General features: G+C 44.7%; 1 protein-coding gene across 2 annotated transcripts in view; it reads right to left on the minus strand.

The window, feature by feature from the left end:
* Positions 1–27201, minus strand: part of SUFU (SUFU negative regulator of hedgehog signaling) — a 100387-nt gene that overhangs the window by 32607 nt on the left and 40579 nt on the right. Inside the window, exons 4-8 of one of the 2 annotated variants that reach the window (XM_065638949.1) lie at positions 14384–14526; positions 11805–11890; positions 9665–9737; positions 4843–4996; positions 3231–3342 (exon numbers count right to left, since the gene is read on the minus strand). In XM_065638949.1, coding sequence (XP_065495021.1) covers positions 3231–3342; positions 4843–4996; positions 9665–9737; positions 11805–11890; positions 14384–14526 — 568 coding nt within the window. Of the gene's footprint in view, positions 1–3230; positions 3343–4842; positions 5000–9664; positions 9738–11804; positions 11891–14383; positions 14527–27201 lie in introns of both variants that reach the window. The other variant, XM_065638948.1, reaches the window with a different exon arrangement.

Here is a 27201-nt window from a genome sequence, read left to right on the forward strand (position 1 = left end):
AAAATTTGAGTGTTTCTGATACTATTTTGTGACGCTGAATGCAGAGCAGGTTGTCTGATTTAAACCCTGATAGATTATTGTGCGTGGGTGGTAAGGTTAGGATAAAAGGGAAGAAAGCTACTAGGAAAGCAGTTGGTGGCTGCAAATCTATGATAAATAAACAGCACATTCCTCTTCCGCACAAAGCCATTAGAGTCTGTGTCAGACTTCAACATCCTAATGTCAGCTGGGTGCAAATTTGACAGCCTGGGGTTCTACAGTGCTTGCTATGGAAAGTAGATTCGGAACAATTTGCCATGCCCCAACAGAGCATTTCTGTCAAGTTCCCAAGGAGCATCTAATGCACCAGTTATTCACAGGACCCTTGCAATGAACCACGGGTTTGATATTTTATGGTCTGGTGTGTACAGTGCAGGATATGATTACACACAAGCCTGCTTCCCATCAGCCAGCACCTCGTAATCGTTAACATATTTATCCTTGTGGTGCCTCAAGAAGATGACATTGTTATTAGTCCCATTTTATAGATTCAGAACTGAAGCTCAATAGCTAAATGACTTGCCTTTAATTACACAAAATTTACAGTGAAGGACACAACTGTGTTCCAGCCCTACAATGCCCAGCAAGGATCACATCAGAAGGACTACACCTACATGCAGAGTTGTCTTTCATCTCAGGTGCTTGTAAGTCTCATGAAATGACTATATCTGTACTGGGTTTTGTGCCTTTTGTGTCTCAGCCTTTGCCATTGCTACCTGTTCCTATAGGGAACATGGACATAGATATATTTCTAACATGCAAAAGCTGAGCTCCTAAGTTACATCCCTCTGCAGCAGCTGGAAAGGAGAGTCTCCAGATCATACTCAGGTACTTAGTAGCACATTGAACAACTTTGCTCAAACATGTAAGATGTGTTGAGACAGTGTATTAAGATAGGCTGAGACCTAATAAGATCTTCCTCTTCTGGTTCATCTGCACCACACTGTGCTGGAAAATACATTGACTGATAAGTTTTAGCCACAGTAAGGGTAATAACCAAGTCTGATTTAAGTATCAGTTAGTTAGAGGTTGTGAGTAAACACTGATTTCCAGAACGAACCATCCCTCTCAATACAGTCAATGCATTGAATAAGTCCCCTTGCATCTGCTACATGAATTGGAAAAGAGAAGCCACCACTCAAATAGAAAGAGACCTTTTCCAAACTCCTCTCAAACCAGTCAGTAACATGGAGGAAGAAAGTATTAGGACATACTGCTGTTTTAAGTTGAGGAAATCTCCTCTATCCCTCTGATACTAACTATCACCAGAGGAACCGCTGGCGAGACACACAGCTGACAGCTCTCTTGCCTTCTCCGAGTTGCTATTATGGAGAAACAGGCTACCTATCAGTTTCCACAGCGGTAACCATAGACCTCAGAGAAATGTATTGATCTTCCAGGAGGCAAACACCAGGAACCAGCCATTCCTGCAACTCAAGCTTCAGGTAAGGGGTTGTGTGGCTGCTGCAGGTAAGAGAGATTTGCAACAAAGATCACTGTCAGGGATATGAGGCTCTGAATTTGACCTGCCTTCCTTTCTGTCTCAGAACAGTTAAAAACCCAGGTAAATATTTGTATGCTCCATCTTAGACCTCTGGTACTCTTTCACCACTCTATCTTGAGCATATCTCTGTTTATCTTACCCTGAATAACGTAAAGCTTTCTTATCTAAGCAACAACAGCCTCCCAGCATTAAGGCTTACATCAGCTGCCTCCCTGACCTGATGTGCACCCCAAATGTTTCTGGTCATCCCCAACCACTGTGAACTCAGAGCTTCTACTTGGCGTGCAGATTCATGCAGGAGCACAGCACCTGTGAGAAATCATGCTCAATACTTTCAAGACTTCCAAGGCTGTGTGTGATACGTGCAAATGAAATGGTATAATTTTTTTTTTTTCAGTGCAGCCAATGGACCACCCAATGGTCCAATGGGACTAACCTTCAGGTAGGGAAGTACTACTCAAAATCTGAGCCAGGTCAGAATCTGGCTCCATAGAACTATATAGCAAAAGTAAGATTATTCCTAAAGCAATAACAAATCCACTTGAGATTTTTTTTATAAGCACCAGTATCTCAAATGACTTATTAGTACACAACATCAGCAATTGACATACTTCCCCCAAAAGACTGGGCAACTCAGAAACTCATATGTAAGGCAAATCAGAAGTCACGCACAAAACGGAACAAAAAAGAACATCAGGGTCCTAACCAAGTATGAGGAATCTTTTTCTCATTAAATGCTTGAATTAAGAAAGAAACAGGAATTGAAACAGAGCAGGATGCTGTCCCTGCCTGGCACTACAGGAAAGAGATGATTTCATGATGATCTTTACTACTGGAGCAAGAAAGCATAAATGTTCATCGAAGACTAGGAAACCAAAGGAAATACCAAGATGAAAGAGCACAGCAAAGATGTGTGCCTTTCTGTATCATTTAGATGAAAACATTAAAATTGATGGGCAGACATTTAACTAGCAACTGAAATAAGCTTAAGAGGGGAAGGAGAGAAACCCTAAAAGACAGGTGCAGATGCTGCAGGTGGCTTGAAACTACAGGTAACTTCCTATAGATTAGCTGAAGACAAAAATGACAAATGAGGAGAGATCTACGGGTCCATCTAGTCCCACTTAAATCACCTGTTAGTCTGGAGACTATTAGAGACCAGAGTGGTATTGGCATATAATTACTGCCAGTACCTGCCTGTTTAAAAGCAAGGCAAGATCAAAGTCACTTAAAAAAAAAAATTCAACATTTTAACCAAAAGGTTCATAATTATGAACTTGAAAACAAAGTGCTCAGGCAACAATTATCAGCAAATGCTCATCTATGCCACCTAGTTCTTTGGATACCATAGCACTGTTTGCCACAGTACCTTTTATAGGGCTCAGTCCAGTCTGATTTCAAACACTGCACACCGTGAGCAGCAGGTCCTCCTGAACACAGTCAGAGCCACTCTCCATTAACAAAGGGTTGCCTAAAATCCCTCTCAAAATCAGCCCTCCTGACCACTAGCCCATTAACCCAACTTGAACAACTCTTCTCCTTCTATCCCCTTGCTTTGGAAGTACTTGCTGCTAGCTTTCCTCTCCCTTTGTCAAGGCTTTTCCCACCCAGCTTTAACTTTGTTTTCTAGGTTGAGCTCTTTAGGCTCCCTCCCTCCCACCAGCTGAGCATGCCGGGTGATACTTACGGTGCTCGGTCGTGGTTCAACCCGTTCTGTCTTTGTGCATTTATCGGAGGTAGAACAGGTTTACTGTTAATCTCAAGCCCTCTCCGCAAAGTCTCCCTGATTTGCTCCGTATCTGCAAAAAGAATATTTTTTAACATGATTTAGCATCCCCAGAAACATCACAGACACAAGATGTTGGCTTTTTTATTTTTTAAAGGTCTGTTTCTATGTTGTGTTTCTTCTAAACTCTTCCCCTTCAGAAAGAAATGAAGAGATGCTAAGGGTGCCGCTCTTCCTGCACCTTAGGAGTTATTTCACGTCATAAAGTCAGCTTGAATTCTCTTGGTTTGGACTGTGATGTCATGTCAGGCAAGGAGAGCTGGAACCTTTGGTACTGAGCCCTCCTGATGAGGAAATTCTGAGTAGTTTTGCACCCTTTCATAAATGAGATATTTGCTGTTTCTGCAGCTCCCACAGAACCTCCCGATACATTTCCCACCAGACATAATAGGAATTTGTTCCTTTACTAAACAAGTTTAAGGAGGTTCCCGAATTTTTTGCAATTGGCTTTGCAAATCTGTTGATTAATTTACAACCAATATTCACAAAAGAATGGAATTTCATGCAGTGCAAATCTTAGCCTCAAGCTCACATTTGAAAATAAACTGCAAATTAGGCAGTTCAGATGCAGTCATTTTACTGTTTCATTTTCCTATAATGTCTAATGGCCAAATATTTTAATAGGATGCTTTCCCACCTTTCTCAGAAGTTTCCTCATCTTTTTTTTGAGAAATGTGGGAACTGGGTAGAGAAAAAAATATCCAAATGATTTCAAAATCTTTTGAAGGATATACAAATATCACCATATATACCTGTCTCGGGCTTTTCATTTGCAGAGCTGAGGGAAAATAGCCTTTTTAGATCCAGCGCAGTTTAAAGTATTTGCACAGAAGACAGAACGAACCCTATATGCATTTAAACATTTTTTCTACCATGGACTTGAAAACAAGTAAGATTCCATTCCTGTGGAAACCATTGTTAATTCCAGGAAACGTCAAGCTCTCAAATTTTACATTGCTTCACCCATTTGAAAGGTAACATGCATAGTTTCAAGCATGTGTAATAGCTATGACATCTGCACGCTGAGATGGCATCTCACTGCAAAGGGGAACTCCACTGTATTTTATTTCTTCTTTCCAGAGTTCCGTATTTGCAAGAATCACTTGAGTTCAGCTACAGCAACATGCAGTGTCAGTCCAGCTTGCACCCAAGAGGTGACAATGGTAACACGGCAATGCAGCCTGAGAAAGCGCTGTTGCTTCACCTTGCAGGTGTTTACAGTCCTGGTTTCACCCAGTGCTCAGTTTAACTTTGCAAATTCAGGTTAGAAATAGCCTAAAAACTGAAAGAAACATTCAGACAAAACAACACAAAGACCTCCTTTTCCTCTCTCCTACCTTTCTCAAAAAGGCCACACCAAAAATCATTTTGTTCCCTTGAGACATGCTGAGCCATCCAGTAACTGTGGTGTTTGTTACGAACCCCAAGATGCCGCATGACCCAGCCCACTGCCCAGACCCATAAGAAAACAAACCAAAAGGCCATGACAGCAACTCTGCCCAGGACCTCTTACCTTTCCCGGAGAGCCGCCGTGGCTGGGTCCCAATGCAAATGCTCCTGCTGTCTTCGTCATCCTCCGGAGGCCGGCTGAGGTCATCCCAGGCACATTTGGCACTCACTCCACTCAGGTTTGAGCCATCTGTCTCAATACCTTTGTCCACTCTCTCCTGCTTGAAAAGATCCAAAACCCCAAGACTTTTTTGGATGTGGCTTGAACCTGAACTGGACCCCACCCTGGCTCACCCCAGCCCTCAGCAGCTCCTGCGCATCCCCCCTGCGTGCCCAGAGCCCACTCTCTGCTTTGATGTATCAGCTAATGGTGACTGCACATTGAGCCACATCAGGGAGCTGGTCTGAACTGGAACAAACCTTTTCTGCAACAGGTTGGTCTGAACTCCTACCCCTTCCCCACTGCTTCACTACATGTCCCTGGCAGGCACAAAGAGGGGAAAGAGAAAGGTGGAAATCAACAGCCTGGGGTACACAGAGCTGCTCCTTTCAGTGCCAGCTCTGGTTTACACCAACTCAAAGTATTTATACACTCCGGTATGGAAAACAGCTTGACAGTCTACCTATCATACATCAGTGATAACAACCTCCTAAATAACTAAACTTGAGTTCTCTTTCCAAGCTTACCAAGAAGTCCCACAATGAAAACAGCTCACGGAGAGACTCATCATTCACAAGAGCTTGTCATTTGCAAACTGCCCAGACAACCACAGCTTTTCAGCGTGCTGGGGTGTTCATGAAAGGACAAATGTGCAAGGAGACACAGGTCTGTTCACAAAATCAAGGCTTTTACAGATCATTCTCTATTGGCGAAATACACAAACTCCCTCCATTGCAAGCTGGACTTTCCAAGCACTAACCACCGTTTGGGTCTCAGAAGGTGTTGCACACCAACAAGCAGCTGGATGCTCTCAGACACCATGCATTTTCTCAAGGACATGTGCATCAGTTGCCAGCAAGACCGTGCTAAGCTACAGGCAACACTTCTACAGGACACCTGCCTGCCAGGGGAACGGGCATCAGTCTGAACTTCTACCTGTGTCCCACAAGGGGGTAATGTTGAGCTGAACAAACTCAGGGCTGAGCTACACGGAGGAAGGGCTGCTCTTACCACTGGCACTCAATCAACCCTGGCTGGTTTTCCCCTCTTCCGAACGGGTGTCAATTCTGGTACCGCTCAGTGGCATTAGCAAGGTCTCCATCTCACTGCTTACAGCTGGGCCACCTCTGAATAGGTGAGAAGTCCCACTGCTTGCAGGACAGAAACTTTGAAGATTTGAGGAAAGACCTGTGTTACACACAACAGGAACGATCTCCCTGCTCGTTCTTACTACCCTCCCGTTTGACCTTGCCACTGGAGTCAAGAGACCGTGGGAGCATCCAGCGCTTTGCAAAATCTGTTCCCTAAGAAGCAGTTTCCAGACTAAAACCCACATACATTCCTCCCCTTGCCCAGCTGCACATGCTGCGCCCTAGAAAAGGCATTGCCTGTTCTTGTGACCATTCAAGAGAAGATCCGGGCAGCTCAAAGATAAAGCACAAGCACTTGGGGTGCAGTTGTGCAGCAGTTTAAGCTGATGTAATTTGCAGTGGCTGCAGTCCCACCCTCCTTCATGTGCTACTACTCCTTCCCTTGAGCCAACTCAAGGGAAGCTGGATCACCTCCCTAAACTGGCTCTTTGGCCCGAGTGGAGGCCTGTGGCTGGGGGCAGTACCAGAGTGGTCCTGTCTTAGATTTAAGCATTCAAGAGATTGCTTTCCTTCTGCCTCTCTCCCTGAAAGACTGCTCCTTGTTGGGATTGTCCTTCAGCATCAGGGGAAGCTGGCTTCTACGAAAACATAATGGAAACATCTGAGAAATAATAAATCTGCTGGGATTTTCTTTTGTTATATACTAAACATAAAATTAGCTGTCTTACCCAGAAATAGAAGTCATGGAAAAAGAAATAAAAATACATCCGATCCTACATATGCAAATGATGCTCTAAGTGAGATTTAGCATGTGGCTCCTTTGGGAGCCCTCCGTGGCGCTCTGTGTGGACCCAAATCAGCTGGCAGGGGGAGGTTTAACTTGTCAACACAGTTATTTTTCATTCCAGTGACTGGTGAAGCATGGGAGGGCCACCAAACTTGCCCTTGAGCAGGGAGCGGAAGAGCCCAGAGCGCCCCAATGACTCCATGGGGCAGAAGCTCTGGTGGGACGTGCTTCTCCATCCCTGCAGCCAGGGCTCTCTGCTCACAGACACGGTCAGGGCCTCCAGACGGTGCACAGAGTCTTGTGGAGGGGGAAAGGGACTCATCATCTGCATCTCAGCTGGTTCACAGAGCACTTCCTCAGGGGAAGAAGTGCTGCTCTGTTGGCATCCCTTGGAGATCAAGGGGGGCTGATGGAAATGAGCTGGCCTAAGGCAGCCTAATTTGCATGCCTGTTTTATAACATTTGCAAGTATTGATGTTGAAGGGGAAAAAAAACCCCAAACTAACTGAACCAACCAAACAACAAAAAGCAAAAACCCTAATCAGTGCAGACTCTCAGCTGGGGCAATGCACAGCTTTACCCCATCTTTAGCCAGCAAAGATGTGCGTGGGCTGAGGGGCTGTTCTTCCTCCCTTGAAAGGGCAGTCTGAGCAGGAGGCTGGAGGAGCCCAGGGCAAAGAAGGTTCAGCTTTTTCCTTCCTCAAAGAAAGGATGTTTCTGTCCCATTTCCCTCTCAGCATGTGGGAGGGATGGCTCTGAGGCTCTTATAAATCATTGATCCCTTTCTAAACGAGCCAGAGCACTGCAGCGTGACCCGCAGAGCAGCCACCACAACTCAGGAAATTCAAATCAGCTTTATTCTCTTCTGAGATATCTGCTAAAACAGAAGCAAAGCACTGAGAATCAGTGCAGAGCTGGGGTCCGACAGGGATTGTTTGACAGTGCTGCCAGGGAAATCTGAATGGCCTACAGGGAAGCCTGGCTGAACAGAAAACAGCCAGCATTGCCACAGTGTTAATTGCTGACATCCTGGGATGACATCTTAGTTGGGATCCATTCTCAGCGACTCCGAACAGAAAGTACAGCTGCTGCTGCCAGGGCTGGGTTTAGGCCTCAACCAATTCCCACCAGAGACAATGAAGCCTCAAAACAAGCTCTGCCCGCTTCCCAGGCAGGCAGCGTGCTTGCCTGCTCCCAGAAAGTTGTCCTTTCTCTCTGCCTGCTCCCTCTCTCCCCTCAGCCCTTCTTCCACTGCTGCCTTTCGGCTCCCACCTACCCTCTACCACCACCAAGAAAATGACAAGCAAATGACACTTTATCCTCTTGCCACAAAGTAGAGCAGGAGGCAAACAATGTGGCTGCACCCAGCCCAGCTCCCCGTGCTCAGCACAGGCTCTTTGCGGGACTCAGCCCTGCAGCAGCGGCGGGTTTTGCCCTGTGAATGTGCGGGGGCTGCGGCAGCGGAGCAGGATGGAGGTACAGACACAACTGCACATACGCACCACTGCAAGGGCAAGAGGGAACAGAAACAGGAATGTCTTCAACGTGAGGAAGTCCGGAAAGACCACAGACATAGCTGCTTTCAGTGGCAGGACACACTGTGAGGCAGACGTACTCTTTATTTGCCTTAACTTGCCTTGGCTGACTCAGATTCCAGTAAGCTCAGCCACTTTTCGTTTACAGTAAATTGAAGAAAACCCTGTTATCATTAGGAATCACCAGTGTGCAGAGAACAAACACCCTCCAGGAGGAGAGAGCAGGCAAAAACATTAAGAACCTAAAAACTTCATAAGATTTGTAGTTGTATTAGCTCCCACTCTGGGACATTTGTGGAACATTTTTTTTGTGTGTTGTCTCTCAGACTGGGGTTATTTTAGATGAACGAATTCTTAAAAACAGTAAAAGCAGAATTTGGGTTTGTTCTGAGGCTTTCAAAATAAAAGATGCTGTGAGGCAACTGAGGCTAATCAGATGCAGACACACAGACCATAAGCAAACGCAATAGCTTGTATAAAACGTGCACACACGCACATGCCCTACCAGGCTAAGCCATAAGTTCTCTGTTAAAGACAAATACTCAGTGATTCACTGAAAGAAGATCAGCACCATACTGAATTTGCCTGGGACCCACGTACTCCAGTACCATAACTCTGAAGGGAAGCACAACTGTCTCCCAAACACATGAAGCAGCAGCAGTCCATGGGATGGTAATCCCTCCATAGTGGTCCTGTTCTGATCTTTAAGCTTCAGAAATTAACTTGAACTCTAAAGAAGAAGGAGGTTTAATATATATTCATCCATGGATTATTAATAACTGCATGAGATACTTTTGGCTTCCCATTATTTCTCAGACCATACTAACTACTTGGCCTCAAGTGACATCCTACAAGAATGAGCTACATTGTCACATTTGCTGTGAAAAAATATTACTTTGCTTTGAATTTCTGCGTGTTACATCACCTTATGCTTGCATATAAAACAAAGGAGGAATTTCTTGATTTATTATCTCTAAATCTTGTAATGTTCTACGTTTTTATCTTATTTTATTTTCCTCCTTTCTAAAACATGCAGTCGAAATCTTAGCAATTTGTCTCATATATGAGATTCTGTCTTCCTGGTCACCCTTCTTTAAATTTCTTCCTAGAGCTGCCATCCACCTGAGGCTGAACATGTGCGCTCTTAAACTACCTGAGAGGGCAAAGGAAGTCTCTAAGACTTTCCAAGATTACTGCAAACTTTGAGAAGATCACAGCACCTTTGCAGAAAATAACAGAACTGTTTTATACTACTAAATCAATTCTCCCTGGCTACTACAAAAGACGTGACATTTTATAAACTAAAGACATACTTGCAGATGTGGGTCAATCTCAAATATTGTCTCTCCTCTTCGCATATCTGTTATCAGCCAGGGGCCTCCAGCTCTACAAAGAAAGAAAGGCAGTGAACCAAACAAGGCCTATGGGTAGTACTCCCCAGAGTCCTTGGAGTGGACCTCTGGAGGAAGGAAGCACAAGGCAGAATGCAAGACAAGCCTAGAAGCCCCTCTGTTGTATACACATCCCATAGCACGCAGTTGTCCTTTACATTTCCCACGTACATAACGAAAGCCCTCCATGGCCTTGCCGTTACCTGCCTAGTGTCTGGCACCACCCAGTCAGGACTGACACAGGCTACCCGGTGTGGACCCACATACTCACCCAAGACTGAACAGGGTTTCCATCTTGCAGGTACCTGAATTGGGACTGAGAAGCCCAGTGTAGCCTAGGTCTAAGAAAGATGGGCAAGGTATGGGGTCAAGATTTATATCTCTATTAAATATCTAAGGATGCAGCAGGGACCCAATGGGACTGCTCTTTTTGCTGAGATCAGCAGTCACGTTCAGTACCATAAAAAGCTTATTGCTCTGATAAATATCCTCACAACAGACATTTTGCCCAGTTGGTTAAGTACTCAGATGGTTCAGGGAAATCTTTGTTTTCATTAGCCATAAAAGTCTGAAGGGTCAAGAAGTTTCTCAACAAAGGTGACAGAAAACAGATTACTGTGAAGATGAACTACTCAGAGACTGGACTTTGGGTCACAGTGCAGGCAGACTGCAGAGGTCAGCCTTAGATGGTGCTTTTCATTTGAAGTAAAAATGGAAGTCCTTTGGAATTGTCATAAAAATTTTCTTTTTTTTCCTGAGATACTTTGTTACTGCAGTCAAAAAGCCCCCTCCTCTGGCCTTGTCTGTGTTACAGTCTCTTAAAGCACTTGAAGTGAGAGCAAGAGAAGTTAATATTTTATAGCTTTTTCAGATGCATCGATAGCCGCTCTTTTTTCACATCACTTTGGAAGCTGTTAATTATTAACTGCAGAGGTGCCACCTGCTTCAGTCCCTCACTGGATGCAAGAGACTTTTACCCTGACTCCATATCAGCGGCTTAGTAGTTTGCAGCTTTTCCTTCAAATCATGCACATTTGGGTTTCATTTTATTCTTGGACAGATGCTTGTACCACAACACAAAACCCAAAAACCAACATGCGAACAAGACTGAGGAGAGGGGTGCTCTATCTTTATTGACTCAGAGGAGCCAAGGGAGCTGCAGATAGTGTTTATTGTCTTGGGGACTCAGAAACAATGCTTGCAGCTGGACAAATTCACTCTACTCTAGGGTATTCGCATGAATTATCTGCACTTGTGTCTAAAAGGGAAAAGTTCAAGTTTAAGAAGTCCAGCAGCAAAGGGTCTTTCAAACAATCAATCAAAGGCCATTGAGACACTAGAGGTTGTACTATTGTGCCCAGGAACAGATATTCAGAACCATTTTGTTTAAAAAAACAATAAAATCTTTTGAGCTACAATCACACAGCAATAACTTCCACTAAATATAAGAGAAAAATATTTTTTAAAAAACATCTGCAAGCGAAAAAGATTTAGTTGCAACCTGGCAGCAAATAAAGCATCCACATATCATTTAACATTTAAACCCCATTTCCTCCTTTACCCATCTTTGTTATGCCATGGGAGAAATAACAATGAACTCCACTTGCATGAACACTCCTTCTGTTCCAAATTGGCCCACCAAGAGTGGGACCAGTTTGAAAGTGACTTTCTGACTTTCAGACAGTACCCAAACTTTGCTAGGCTCTGTAAGTCTGACCCCCTCCCTCCTTCCTTTCTTTTGAACTACACAGAGAGGTCACCAGTCACAGTTATCCCAGCTCTCTCAGGAAGAACCAATGAGAAAATGCTGCAGGCATTAAGAGGAAGGAAATTAAGCTTTCAAGACCTCATTCTGTTTCACCCTGAACATGTGGACTTCACATACATTAATCTGCCATCTAAGTGTCTGTGCGTGAGAACAGATTTGCAATGAATTCCCATCTCTTGCTACAGCACAGGATTAAATAAGTTCCATCAACAAGCTAAAGATTGTTAATAAAAATAAACAACTGCATTGTTCTCTGTGGGAATGCTCCCCTATATCGGCTATATGAGCACTTACACTGGGACAGTCCGAAGCAGTTCCAAGATCCCTTGCCCATTCCACTGCTGAGCCGCATGTAGTTCCTCAGTGCAAACCCCAACAATCTGGAATAAATGAAAAGAGAGATACTAAACTGGATGTGAACCGTGCAAGAACTGCAGAGAAAATGCACCACGTGGTGCTGGATCAAACAGTGCAGATACAGAGAAGCACAATTTCTTAAAATGAACTAGATTGAGCAAGGACAAATGGAGCCTAAAGGATTCTTCAATTCCTTACACCCTTGCTCTACACTTACCATGTGAAGTACCCTGGTCATGTAATATTTGATCTTGCATGGTGTGTATGAACTTAACTATGAGGAGGGCCTGGTAACAAATCAGGGTTTACCAAAGTTCTACTCATTCTCCCCCTTCAACGTAGTCCACCCAAGACAGGACAGGTCAGGGTCTGAGTACATTCACGACACTGCCCTGTCAGCCAGTTGCTAGGGGCAAATGCGATACTGCACCAGGATTCCAACAGGCAAGGGACCTGCTGCCACCAGGGAATGCTTCGGTGCTCATAAATCCTTGACCAACTCAGTTTGCTGACTGGTTACATCTTGCGTGGCACCGTAAAGTAAAGCTGCTTACACATGGCATAATCCGCTTGTCACTGCAGGCAACTGCAGACTTCTGCCTTCTTGTGCAAGGCAGGACGTGTTTGCTTTTCAGTACGGGAGCTGCCACACTGAGCAATACCAGATGTCCCTCTCCCAGCAGCTGAGATCAGCCACTTCAAACGAAGGGGTGAAACACCCTTCAGCTGACAGAGGAAGGCAGTTTCTTCCTGATCCATCAAGTGCTGGCTTGTGCCTTTGCGCACAATGATTCACTCTTTGGGATTAAAAATTATTTTAGCCATAGCCTTCTGTTTTCTTCCTCAATACTCTAATCCTTTTCCAATGATACAGGATTTTTGGTCAAAATCTGTGCAACTGCTGTTTTATCAGAAAAGAGGAAATCTGAAAACTAAGTTCTGAAGAGCACCAAGCAGAAGTACATCATGCGCCTTTTCTGCAAGTGCGTATCTGCACCTATAGAGAACTACGTGGAAAACCATCAATGTCAGCACGTACCCAGTGCTTCACACCCCACGACCCCTGTCCCTTGCAGAGCTCACTTCCTCAGGACCCAGCCCCTGGAGATGCACTTCATCCCCACCCATCTACCAGGCTTCCTCCATCAACAGCCTGGATCACTCTTGCTTCAGCACACCCCTCCCTGAGTCTTCATTCACTAATTACATACAAACAGCAAGACTCTAAACAGGAAATTATTCTGTGTTCATTCTTTTCTTTTTGCAACCATTTATCCTCATGGGTCAAAATAAATGCATAACAACAAGCACCAAACAAAGGGGAAAAACAAGTCAACCACATGTGTTGTGGAAGATTAGAGGCCCAGACACTCAGAATGCAACAAGTTGACTGTCCTTTCATCCAGGACAGCTGGGCACTAAAGGAGAGATGTGGACTAATGCAGCACTAACTGCAGAGTCAGCCAGGAATTCCCCTGCTTAGCTTGTTTACCTCTGCTTCCAGGTCCCACAACTCACCTTTCACTGATTAATCCCATGACCATCTCTTTGTTTTTGATAAGACACAGATTTTGGGCACCTCAGAAAATTTGGGAAAGCCTTTGCCCTTGCACAACAGTTGCCTTGTGCAGGTCTGTGGTAACGGAGCTTCCCTTTACATGTTGCAACTACAGCCAAGGACAAATGGAAGCAACTTGAAACCTAAATTGTACAATACAGACACTTGCATTTTCCCCGAGAAGGGAAGCTTTTCCACAGAGCAGGGAGAAATCAGCAGCTGGTATAAAGTATGCCAGCTCTTCCACTAAGGTTAATAACTCCATACATAATTTTAAAATGTCCAAAGCAGCCCGTATCTAAGAGACATCACTGAGAAGGACTTTGAGAAAGCAAGCCAACTTGTTTGGCCAAGGAAGCTCCACTCACTGAACAGTAGGGTTAAAACACAAGAGATTTTTAAAATGTTTCTTTTGCAAAGCAAACCTGAACCTTTCTTAAACTGTAGGTCAATACAGGAAAACTCAGCCTCTAAAGAATCTTTGTGTCAATGCTGCAAGCTACATTTCTACCCTAAAATAATGCTAAAGCAACTGAGTCCTTCTCCAAACACCTCTTTTCCTGGAACTCAAACCAGTGGATCGCTTACCAATAGTGCTATAGAATCAATTTGAATTTAGCTTTACATAACCTTTTAAAAGTGTTTCAACTTTTTTCTCTATGTTCATGTTTGAAATTTCAGAGCAGTCATGTAATATTCAACTCCAGGTCTGTTTCACCATGTAAACCTTTTCTCCATCAGATAGGCCTCTATCTTGAGAACTGAGCATGCTCAATCCCAGTTAAAATACTTACTGAATAAGTAACAACTCAAAGATGAGATCCACAGTAATAAACAAGGACGAAAGGCAGAAGGCAGGATAATAAACATCTGACTTACCAAAGCTAAATGAAATGTAATGTGAGCTGCATTCCACTCTCAGGAGGTGACAGTCAGAGCCACCACTGCTGGGTCATACCTGTAGGAACGTAACAACCCCAAAAGGAGTCTGCACCGGCTGCATCTGAGGGTCTTCTGTCAGTAACATATGCTGGATCCTGGATTCACTGTTGTCCAAAGGGCTGTGCCACGATACATGGTCACCGCTGCAGAAGGTGTTTTCTGTAAGGAAGAGAAATGAGAAATATGTAGTCTGTAAAGTCAGCTAGAACATTGCTTCTGTTAGCTCCTGCTCCTGACAGCTGTCAGGCAGGGACCTCTGGTTTGGACCAGGACAGTCACTGGTGGTTCTTCACAGTGAGCAGCTCCAGCCACCTCTGCTGAGGCTCTGAGTCACCTGAAGCACGAAACGCATCTCTCATTAAGCCATCTGAATCCAAGTACTGACTTTCAAATTGCCCTCTCTTGAGTCCTGTGGCAAAAAATGGTGTCCTGCTTTGTTATTAATCCCAACACAGGAATACCAACAAATAAAATTAGCTTCTCTCTCATTTAGTATTAGTCTTGTTTTGTAAGGGGGTGCAGAGTTAGCAGGTCATACTGGATGCCTATGGGATGGCAATTCATACTTAATTTACAGCACTGATGTGCCACAGAGAAAATAGTATGAAATGTGAATTAAACACAAATAATACTCTGCTATATCTAATAAAAATCTACAGTGAGCAGCTCAACTTGTGATGGTCTAAGTAATTTTCTCTCCCAATTGTCTGGTGGCTCTGGTGTAGAATTATAATTAATAAGTTCCTCCTTTCAGGAACAATGATAAAACCAAGTAGGCTATAAATTTCACTCTGTGTCAGAACAGACATCAAAACAAAGAGCCAGAAATTATCTTTCCCTCTTCAAGACTGTAAGCATTCCTTTGTTTTCCTTCTCTCCTCCTTAGAAAGACAAAACACTCAGATAATCCCATGTTCCACAGCTGGTGCACACCAGAAGGCACACCAGAACCCACCTTCATGTTGCCGCCCCATCACAGGAAAGGCTAACACTTGCTTTCTGAATGAGTTAGAAGTAAACCAAGCAACTAAAACCATTTTCACAGCAATTAAAGCATGCTCCATTCGCACACAGTTCCTAAGCACGTGTGCAATAATGCTGCCGAACTGACTGCCTCTTCCTTGGGTCTTGTGCTCATCCTGCTGCAGGTCAAGCTTTTATAGTGCATTCAAATAACCAGCCTGGAAGCCATCACCTGCCCCCAACACAGGCACAGTGCCCCAGGCATGAAGCGAGCACTGCCTGTGTGCTTCCAAAGCCGGGGCAAGCACGGTGCCCCTACCCCGACCAAGGTCAGGGATGAAGCCAGTCTGGGCTGCTGTCCTCACCACGGTCCCTCACAAGGCAGCTCTTCCAGGAGAGTGGGAAGGGAGCCCTTGCCCACTGGAGGAGGCCTAGGGCTTCCACTGCAGACTGGAAAACGGTGGTGGTTACTTGAGTTGCTGCCTGTTGAGACTGGAGCATCTCATATGATACAGAGCAGGGTCCAATTCAGAGGAATGTTCTCCTTTGCTCTGCAGCTAGGAGCAGATGTGGTCCTGGATCTTCACCTCCTAACCTTCCCATATCACCTTCCAAATACATGTCAATAGGACATCTCTCAAATAAATATCTATAGGGCTTACGTGAGAATCCTTGAACATGGCAGCTTCTGCAGCTGCAAGAGAGAAACAGCGCTTGCCAGCAAAGGCAGCTTTGTGCCTGGTCACGTTAAAGAGATTGCTAAGGAACCGGGTGCTCACACGCCACTCACCGTGCAGCGGCCCCGCCAGGCTGCGTGCAGGCAGGAGGCTGTCGGGGAGCCACCAGCAGCAGTGGGGTGAAATAATGAGTTATCCTGCAGCCTCTGTAGTTAATAACCCCCACAGCCACCCATCCCCTGATGAGCAAACTCTGCACACCCGTTCGTGGGTTTAACACGGGGCATCCTGGGCAACTCAGAGTTTCCCCACCAGGTGTCCCCATTGGCATGTATTTGAACATTTATTATATATGTTTTTGCAGATGAATTTCTTGGACATCTCATTTGATTAAGAATTAAAATAAACTTGAAATACCATAAGGAACTTGGCACGAAAAACAAGGCATGTAACAGAAGTGTTGCGATAAGTAAAGGAATGTTTTCCTTAGTTAAAATTAGGAAAGAAAGAAAACATAGCAAATGCAAGCTGCTTGGAGAGTTTATCATTATGTACACTAAATTACATGCTTTCAGCTCTGTGACTGAAAGTAGTTCAGATATTACTTTTCTTATAGAGTGGGGGAAATAAAAGCAGACAGAAATGAAAAACTATTTTCTTCTAGTATCAAAATTGAACTAAAGAATGAGCACCGAGAATGTTGCAAAGGATCTGGTGCTATTTTCCAGGTTAGCCAAAACGTGGCTGATTAATTTTATTTTTAAATGATAAAAGCCTCTCAGTCACAGTTTTCAGGAATGAAACAAAGCCACAAAGAGCTTATTCTTGGGCCCTGTCTTTATACCACAACATTTTGCCCATCAAATGCTCACACAATTCTATGCTGATCGATCCCTGCATTTCACTGCTGGTGCTGCTTCTCCTGGGAAAGCCCAGCCCGTTTACAGCAGGTTTTCAAATGCAAATGTCTCTGCTGGAAACCCACCTGTTTATGTCCATGCGAACACTGAACACTTAGAAAATCTCCCTCTCCCTTGCATGCACCACAAAATTCACACTGACTACTCAATTAAATCACACCAAAAAAATTTCTGCAAATAATATGAAGCTGAATTAAAACCTGTAAGAGTTCAAGAAATTCATTGCAACCCCTATGGAATGTAACATCGGCTCTCGCACAGAGACCATTGCAGCACTGAGAACAGCTTGAATTGCAGGACTTGTAGCTCCAGAAACTAAGAAACTGCAGGAAAAAAAGGCACTTTCTCTTGCCTCATGCTGGAAACAGGGATGAGCATCCTCAGCATCCTCCCTTCCCACCTTTCACACTCACGTTTTCAAAACAAGACAATCAAAATCTTTCCAAGCATTTAAGTTTTAAACAGTGTTTTAGCCAGAAAATCCTGACGTTTTCATAAATGATTCCTCCAAAGTAAATTTATAACTAAATTTGGGGCTTTCATGAATGTTGAATTAAAACATAAAACATCCAGATAAATCCTCAGTCATCATAGCACAAACGCCTGTGAAGTCTCCTGTGGTTTTTGCACCTTCCTATCATTTGCAGTGCTGTCAATAACGCCCTTTGTACAACTTGCCTTTCATCCACAAACATGTACAATGGGCTAGTATTTTCTGCATGTACATACGTATTTCCATAAAACCAACAGATGAGTAGGCACAGGACACACGTGCTCATCTCGGGCCCAAGGTGAGCACCAACACTTCACAAGGAACAGCACGCTTCAGTCAGAGGTGCCTAAAGGCAGCTCCTGTTGCTCCCAAAAATGCATCCCCATGTCTCGTCTCCCATATGGTGCAGACTGACCGGAGAAGAAGCCTGCCCTTTCCAAACTCATTTCTGAGATCTCTGTTTTGCACTGCCATGAACCCAGGATGGGACCAGGACCTTCACTGATAATGATGCCAACATGGGTCTCTCATCAACATTCATGGTTTTCTAGCTCTACCTCTCATTTTCATGCCTACTGCAGATATCAAATGAGACACCTACACTCACAACTGGAAGCTACCTATATACTAAATATTTGAAAGTACAGACATGAAAATAACATGTATTATTATACATGTAAAGAATATACATGTAAAAGAAACATCATACGTAAAAATAAGAGATTAGAGGAAGAATTTTATGTCCACGGAGCACTGACCTAGTCTGACAGAACTCATTGCCACAAGCATCCCCAAACAATATCTAGTTTAAGGCTAAAACATGATTCCCCTTTCAGATAAGCACAGAATATTCCTTTGCAAATTATCTCAGTTACGTAAACCTGAAAGTTTACAGCCTCAGCAGCAAAGCTGGTTGTGCAAGTATCCCATCACAACACTGATGCTGTCCCAGACTCTTGTAGATTCAGGAACAACACTCTGCTTTAGCCACATCCATTTACAGTAACCATCGATCCAACACTTTTCACTCTTAGCAAGCTCCGCTACAACCATACTTTTGAGCTGCTGTAACGCTGTGCAGATCAGCACACCGTGGCAACATTTCTTGCTGGTTTTGAGGATGGATTGAAGCACAACAGAAGTTACAGAAGTCCTTTTGCACTGTATTTTTAAAGAGACAAAATGCATTTGCATCCAGAATCCAGGAAACGGTGAGATGGCTTTCAGCGGTAGCTGTGAAAAATCCCACGCTGCTACTGAAAAAGCACCTTCTCCACCATTTCAAGAGAGCAACGTTCAGTCTGTCAGGACTCAGGTGTCATTTGCTGCTGCCAAGACTTCTTTCTGCCTCTTGGAACTTCAGTGTTACCTGGCTCCACAGCAAAGCCAACGAGAGATGTGACATGTCCAGAGAAATCATATTATATAATGGGAGGAGTCTGAGGTATTCTTCTTATAAACAGCAAGACTCAAACCTGTGGTCAGTTGGTGTGTTCCATGCTCAGGAGTAAGCTTGGAGAAGACTTCTATGAAGAGCGGAACGAAGGACACTCTTTCCTCTGTGGGTTTGCGTGTTGTGGATGGATTTGTCATTGCCTGAGGAGGAAGGAGCTCTGACTAAAGCTTTTAGTGCAGCTCAAGGGCAAGTTTGGCGGCCCTCCCATGCTTCACCAGTCACTGGAATGAAAAATAACTGTGTTGACAAGTTAAACCCCCCCCCGCCAGCTGATTTGGATCCACATAGAGCACCATGGAGGGCTCCCAAAGGAGCCACGTGCTAAATCTCACTTAGAGCATCGTTTGCATATGTAGGATCGGATGTATTTTTACATGCAGGAGGACCCTGTCTGCAGTCACTTGTGTCAAAGGCCGAGTATAACACATCGCCACTGCTCTGCTGCAGAGGGCACAGTTAGCGTTTTTACTCACCTGCTCATTTTTACACTCCTTTAAGAACCAAGAGCCCTACCACACTGTTAATTCTGACATTGGCCAACAGGTTCAAACACCATCAGGGGTAGCACAGTCAGTCTTCAAGGCAGGAGACCAGCATGGCTGCATAAGCCTGGTTTCCTTAGGTGAGCGCAGCAAAACCAAGTCACCAGAAAAAGCTACCAGGGCTTCACCAGGGAATTGTAAAATGCATAGGACAGATGGCAAAGCACAGAAATGATCTAGCTATCAACAGGAGGGATTAAATAGCAAAGGAACTCAAAGAAAGTATGTTAAAAAATTAAAGCCAAATGATTTTAGTGTATGGCTAAATCAGCAAATCCTCAGGAGTAAACTAAGACTCTGATTTATAGCATGTGAGCTGATTCATAGGATCTGCTGCTGACTACTTCTGCCTCACAGTCCACCTGAGGTGGTTACACATCCCCCCCATGGAAGGAGGAGCTGAGCTACCTGACCTGCCCCAGGATAACCACACATCCTTCGGCAGTCACCATGGGCACGCTGGACATGCTGTAAATACACAGGCTTGCTTACAGTAACCTCACGGACACTCACACCCTTCCTGCTTGGAAGGGGCACTAACCGGAGTTAAACCCAACGCAGCAAGGTTATCCATCCTCACAGACTTGAAACTGGTTCTTTTTCTGCAAGTTTGTGTTTTAACAAAAACTACCAATTTTTTTTTTTTCCTCCTTCTGTTAGGGAACCCTGATTCCATGAAATCAAACTGCTTCACAGGGAGGTATTGATTTCAAAAGAACTCAAACAAGGAAGTCACTAAAACACTTCATTTCAAACTTACTGTTTTATTTCATAATTTGTAATAGCAAATCTGAAGCCTCTCTCCATCTCTACAGAAATGAGAAGTCTTTAAATTTCCCATAGACTAGCTCTTGTACCATTCTATTATGCAAAGGCAGCATCTACAAGACAGTTATACCAGACCACTCTGTTAAGTTTCCCATATTTTGAAGTCTTTAAAATGTCATTATCCATTTTCTTTTACAGCCCACATAAAGCAGGTGAGGTTCTTTTGTGCAGCAATGGTCATAATTCAGCTGCGCAATCTCGCCTAACTTTACTATCCAACTGCTCGATAATGAGAACTGGGGAAATAACTCAGAGGGAAGCATGCCACTGGGGACTAGTAAATTTTCTTTGTGTAACATTCTTCATGTATTTTCTTGGAGTGCATTCCCCCCACCTTTAATTTCACTAAATATAGCTGATGCCTAAAGAAATAAAACCAAATCATATTCTTGGCCTCAAGATGTTTTATAAACAGTGTAATGCATGCCATCTACGCTCAAGAGGTGTTAGCTAGCTCTAGAGAGAAACGCTGATTACTTCCCGCTGTATTTTCCATTTCTTTTTTAAATCTGCCAGTTTTGCTTTTATGGGACCCTGCTAGAAATCCTTACTTTTTAAATAGCCACAGGGAGCAAGTAGAAAAGGACAGCAAACCAGGCGAGTACCTGATCTAAGAGAGCTCCAACCAAAGGGTGGCCCCAGGCTGAACCTGGGTCAGGGAACATCTCTGGTGAGTTTGCTGCCCTGCACCCAGAGCAGAGGGGAAATAGCTATTTGGGCATCGACTGTATGGGGGAAAACAAGGAGCTGATGCTGTTCCACCAGCAAGGAGGCAGCAAGGGAACTTGAAGCCTATTTCCTGACCACGCGTGGCCTGGCGTAGTGTCCAGACTTGGTCTGGCTCCAGGGCAGTTCAGATTGAAGCACCCTGGTTCATTCGAAGGGCAGAAACTTCTCCCTTCTGACATGGTCACATCATGCAGTTCTTTAGCTAGGTTTTCAATTTAGGAAAACAGATTCATAGCCTGACCATTACTCTGTATCTCTTCTAAGGCATGTCCTCCTTTGAAATGCAGCTAAAATTTGCAACAGGCGGGTTAAATTGTTCTGACTAATCAGTCAGATAAATCCATCTGGACAGTGATGCAGAGCTGATACTGTGCAGAGTGGGAGAAGCCCTAAGTACATTAACTACTAAGTGTGCTTGGTTTTAGGAAAATAGCTACTCTACAGCACTCATCTCCTTCAACAGCGAGTTTCTGTGTTCCTCTCGTTTCTGCGGAAAGTCAGGCTATCATCACATGGTCACTTTCTTCTGGGATATGCATGAGATGATGCTGAAAGAAACGATCCTGCTTGTCCCAGAGAAAGCAGCAGCTACCTGGATCACACCCGAGCCAGCGATGTTGCTGAGCTGTGCGAGCACGACGCTTGGTACCTCTCTGCTACCTTGGTCTAAAAAGATATACCAAATAAGACCACAACAGCATGTACCACTGGGGACGTTGGCACGCAAACAAGATGACCACGTTCCTCACACAAGCCAGACCTACGTTACCCACATCACTCACCAGCTTGAAAACTCGCTGCCCCAAGAGGTACAAACCTGCGTTTTGCATCTGACTGTGAGATCTCAGCTAAACTGAGGGCAGTGAGTCACACACGTCAGAGGAATTTTGCATTTGAGGGCAAAGCAAAGAAGGATCTGGACTCCATGACTTATGGGTGCAGGAATGTTAAAAAGGCCCCCAGTGAGCTCCTGACCAGCATGACAGTGATGCAGCCAGACGTTTAAATTGAACGCAGCTTATCCGATACTTACAGAAACAAACGTAATTTATTGCATTGCTATTATCCCATGCACAGTCTGTATAATTTATTACATAAATGTATTTTCTCCAACACATTTATAATATTCAGTCTGGCTTTGTTAAAAAAAAAAGGTAGTCTGGCAATCTATCACAAATATGATTGGATGCTGTTTTTCAGTACCATTTTGCAGACTGAACAGCTAGAATTCAGAGAAACTAAGGGTAGACACAAAGTTCAATGCTGAAATGTATTAGCTATATTTTTCACTGGTGCTACTTACTATATTTCTTACTAGCTTAAGAATGGATATAAGCATGTATGCAAAGACATAGCTATAATAAACAGATACAAAAATTAAAGATGAAAATCATGTCTAAAAATCTCAAAGTAATTCTGTTATTGCAACTCATTATATAGATGCAAATTTAAGAAAAAAAAGTATAAAGAGAAAGACTTCTTTCAAACTCATTTGACAGCCACATTAAACTAAAATAATCTAGGGATAATCAAATCAAATTAAATACAGTCTGTCTGCTTAGTTTCCTAGCCTACAAAGGACTGTACACATCAACTAGTAAAAGTAAAAAACAATGGTGATATAATCTGTGGGGCCCACTGGCAGTTAGTTTATAATTTCATTTTCAACTCAAGCTGAACGTGTTCTAAGAACATACGAGGAATTAGTAGAATACAAGCTATGATGTTTACTGGCATTACATTAAAAAAAAAATGCTTTTCCTCCATGTTTTTCTTTTTCAGTTCAGTTTTGCTGCTCCTTATCTCCCGTCTTGGAAACAGGAACAGCCGCAGCCCCGGCACTCCAAAGAGCTGCAAATTCACACGGTGCTGCTGCCCGCGCAGACACGCAGCACAGACAAGATGCCTTAGGAAGAGTTAAATCCCTGGAGAACAATTAAACAATAGCTCCACTACAGGGATTCAAGTCGAGCTTTTAGAAACATGGAGCCTAGGCCAAAGGTTCTTTGAAAAAATAAAACAGTGTGGAAGAAAACAGATTATCAGGACTGTAAAGAGTGCTCGGCCTCTGAAGTTTGAAGACAGTTTCAGAAGACAGAAAAGTGATCTTTTTTTTTTTTTTTACATTGATCAGCAGTTGATTATTGCATAGCTCCAGGTTGTTAAGTCTCAAAAATCATCCCCTCAAAAGAGCTCCATCAATTTATGCAAGCATATATAAGCTTGTTTGACCATTTAAGTCTCCTGGACTGAAAGCCCGATGAAGGGGACCAGAATCGGGCCCTCGCACGGGTACATCGCCAGCAGGACAACGCAATCCCTCACTCCTCCATGCCCTGCTCAGAGCTCTCCCTCAGCCCTACTGACAGTGGGACGGTGGAAAACGTGTCTCGCTGCACTGCAGCTCCTGCTTATGGAGCTACAAACGCTGCTTTTCATATCGCGAATTAGATCCCAGACACCCAGATGCCTTATGTGACACTGTAGAGTGTAATATTTTAGCTGAAAAACAAACGCTAAAATGCTATGATGCAATAACCAATTTGATTCTGGGCCTCCTCTACCTCTTTCTGCTTTCCAGGACATTTCTTTCCATCCTCACACACCCGCGTCTCTGGCTTGCTCCTTCTCCCTGCCCATTGCTACGTGCGGGTACAATTTCCATGACTGCAGCCTCTGAGAATTTCTCATGCAGGCTCCCAGCGAGTGACTCCAGTGCCCAGGACACGCTCCCACCCTCAGCGAGCGCTGGGCCCCCTGTCCTCTCCCTGACTCCTGCAGCCCGCCCCGCCAGCCACCTCCTCCCACGCTGCCTCTCCTCCCCGCAGCTCCGTTCAGCTCCTCCGCGTCTGCTCCTCGCAGAGCAGAGGCAGGAGCTGGCACATCTAGCGCTTGGCATCCCCCGGGTGTAAGCACGGCCGGGTGCAGGATGCATCTCCTGCCTTGCTTTTGCAACACCACAGTTCTCACCTATCTCCAGATTTATCTGTGTGGCTCCCTTCCGCAGAGGGGGAAGGCTGGAGGACGGCACGGCAGCACGAAAGGACTTACCTGGCATTGCTGAGTATGGCAGAGAAAGAAAACAAACACAGATGCGAGCTGATCATTCACAGCCCCAAAAAACTCTCCTGCTCCAAGTTCTTGCTCCTCTACAGCCCACCATTCAGACCCACCACTCTTGGGTGCTGCAGGGCTGGGCTTTCACATCTTCCAACAGGCAAGTGGGAAAACCTCCCTCTTACCCCCTTCATCCCCAGCCAAGCATCTGCAAGGGAGTGATGCACATGCCAAATCCTGAGCTCCAGCCCAGGTGAGACCCTTCCCACCTCTGTCCAGCTGCGCTGCCACCAGCTTTATCCACTCTTCACCTCAACAATACACGTTTTACAGCTCCCCTTCAAAGGATCATATTTACGTCTTCAATAGCTTCAGAAATCGAATAGCCTCAGGATGGGGTGGAGGCCCAGAAGTGAGAAAGGATGTTATACAGGAGGATCTCCTGTCAGATAAGGGCTCAGCTCAAAACACATATTTAGTGACAGTTTACTTACTGATTATGTGGTCCCGCGTGGCAAATTTGAAGAGATCCTTGCCTTTCATTTAAAAACCCTATCCTGTGTTCTGACATGTGAAAGCCAGAATGTTTTACGGTTACCTGAATGTTTCCCAGCCAGGTGCAACTAAAACAAAGACTTGTATTCACAGCATTTAACAACCTTTAGGTGTCCTCAGTGAGGGAGGAGAACTGCAGCAAGAGAGAAAACTTTTTTTCCCTGTTTTTGGGCCTCCTACATATTTGCACATGTGCAAGCCACTGAGGAGGGTGGATGCTTAGATGGACACACAGAATCACAGAATATCAGGGATTGGAAGGGACCTCAAAAGATCATCTAGTCCAATCCCCCTGCCGGAGCAGGAACACCCAGATGACACAGGAGCACCATGAGACAGTACAGTCACTTGTGATCTTCCCCCAGACATCTCTGAGATGTTTCTGTTGAAGAGCTGTCAAGGACTTTGAAAGGGAAGCAAAGGCACTATCCTCCTCTGAAGGACCCAAATAAGATGCAAGCAGCTTCTTTTAATAGCCTTCACAGCACAAACATCTGACTTTCAGAAAGACTGAAAGGCTGCACTAGGATATCCCTTTTAGCAAAAAATACTCAAGAAAGGGTAAGGAAGGGAACACGGTCTGTGAGAAAACATCTATGGAGTTATCACTTCAGAAAAGGTATTTAGTTACCCGGGCATTAGTTCTGGAGCTTATAACAAACAGGAAGGGCAAGGGTCTTTGAGAGAGCACTGCAGCATTTTTCTCAGTGGTTGATTATTTTTTATTAAATTTTCAGGAATTTAAAGCTTACACAGGCCAAAAAATTGTTTTACTTTGGCAAAGCAGGAGGCCGAAGGGCAGGAAACACGGGAACTTTGTATTCACACATATTTGTGTAAAATATTAGTTGCACATTGAGCTCTACCAATCCATTACAGTAGTTCAAGAGAAACCCACAAACTTAGTGCAGGAGCTATATTTATGGTTCAAATTCAAACTGACCAGCCTGTTTACGGAGCACCTTTTGAAATGCCATCCCAAGTATTCAGAGGTGATTGCTCTAAGGCTCTGATTTTAAACCAAAAAGCAGGAGAGTCCACTTTCCATAGGCTCTGGGGCTGCCTGCAGCCTCTGAATACACTCTCCCAGTTTCTCTTCCCCACCAAGAACAAAATGCTTCCCCCACTGTGCCCATTTGCTGCCTCCTGGCTGAGCAGGCTGCTGCAAAGGATCTTTGCATGGGAGTCCATCAGAAGCTGGTCTGTAACAAGCTCTGCGTACTGCCAGTCACAGGCGCAGTGCAGAGCGGGTTAGTCAGAAAGCACAGTTTGAGCACCACTTGCTGCACAGATCTTCAATAGAAAGTGTAAGAAGGTGGACATGTAACAGTGAAGCCAACTTCCAACTCAGTCAACTCTTCTCTGCCGTTTCATCTAACGTGGGCTTGGCAGCTGTAAAGGGAAAAACCAGCACTTCTCACAAGGTTACTCAGTACGTGTAACCTTCAAACTCTCCTCTGTGCATCCCAAACAATTGCACAAAAGCAGCGAGAGAGGATGCTCCTGTGACCGCAGAACAATCCCTCTGTTGTGGCTTTCAGCTTCTTGATAGGAGGAGGCAATACTATTCTGAGCAGAAGCCTTTAACTGTTAGAGTGGCTGCTTCTGTTTCCCAGAAAAGGCTGGGTGGGACAAAAACCTCATATACAAGATGCCAAAGGACCTTGCACCAGCAGAAGGGGGAGTTTTCTGCCTTCCTCGAGCTGTTTGTTTTGTTTTGCATTCCCCCTTCAGAGCAGGGGACAGAGCCTTTGTCCAAGGCTGGGCTGACCACATGCAGCTTCTCCCCCGCATCCTTACCCCAGGAGTCAGAGATGCTCTTCTTAACAGGGACTGCTGGTCCCTGGCATGGGGGCTCCTGCTCACCCTCCTGCAGCAGGGAGGCTCCAGGAAGGATGGAGAAAAGGCTTCCTGTGGAGAGCTCGGCTCCCCTCTGCTTTGGGCAGAAAACATTAGTGAGATGAGTTCTGATCCTGAACTGCAGCCGCTCGGGATGACACTGGCTGGGGACAGCATCCCAGGGCGCAGGGCCAGCAGTTGTCCTGCGGCCGCTCCGGTTGCTGCAGCAGCCTTGCACGGAGATGCGCCACACAGCTTTCTCTGGGTCTCCATGCCCATTTCTTTCCTCCCTCTTCCAGTGGCAGCCCACTGCCCACTGTATGAAGGCTAAAACAACTTGTGCGTTTATAAATGCAACTGTATGTGAGACTTAGAAGCACCAACGCTTTGTCCATCCCTGACATTTGGGAGCAGCCTCAGGGCATGTGGACTGATGCAAAGCACAGAGAGAAGACAGGTCCTTTTTTTCCTTTTTTCTTTTTTTAAATAAACCAACTGAATGAACCGTATTGAACAGCTGAAAAGCAATGAGCCAAATTCAGTTCTCAGGCAGGAACAGGACATGAGCTGATAGAATTAAAAGGGACAGGATCATTTGAAATCTAGCCAGCTCAAACTGGGCCTAAACCTACTTTATCTAAATTGCAGTAGCAGCTAAAAACAAGCCTCCTCTTTCAGGCAGTGTTGAGATCTCTCGCTTACTGCCTAGAAATGGTATGCAATCAGTAAAGCAGCCTGGGGAAGACAGTTTTCCTTCTATTTCAACAGTCTTTTA

This window comes from Caloenas nicobarica, chromosome 7, assembly GCF_036013445.1.
Source record: "Caloenas nicobarica isolate bCalNic1 chromosome 7, bCalNic1.hap1, whole genome shotgun sequence".
NCBI lineage: Eukaryota > Metazoa > Chordata > Aves > Columbiformes > Columbidae > Caloenas > Caloenas nicobarica.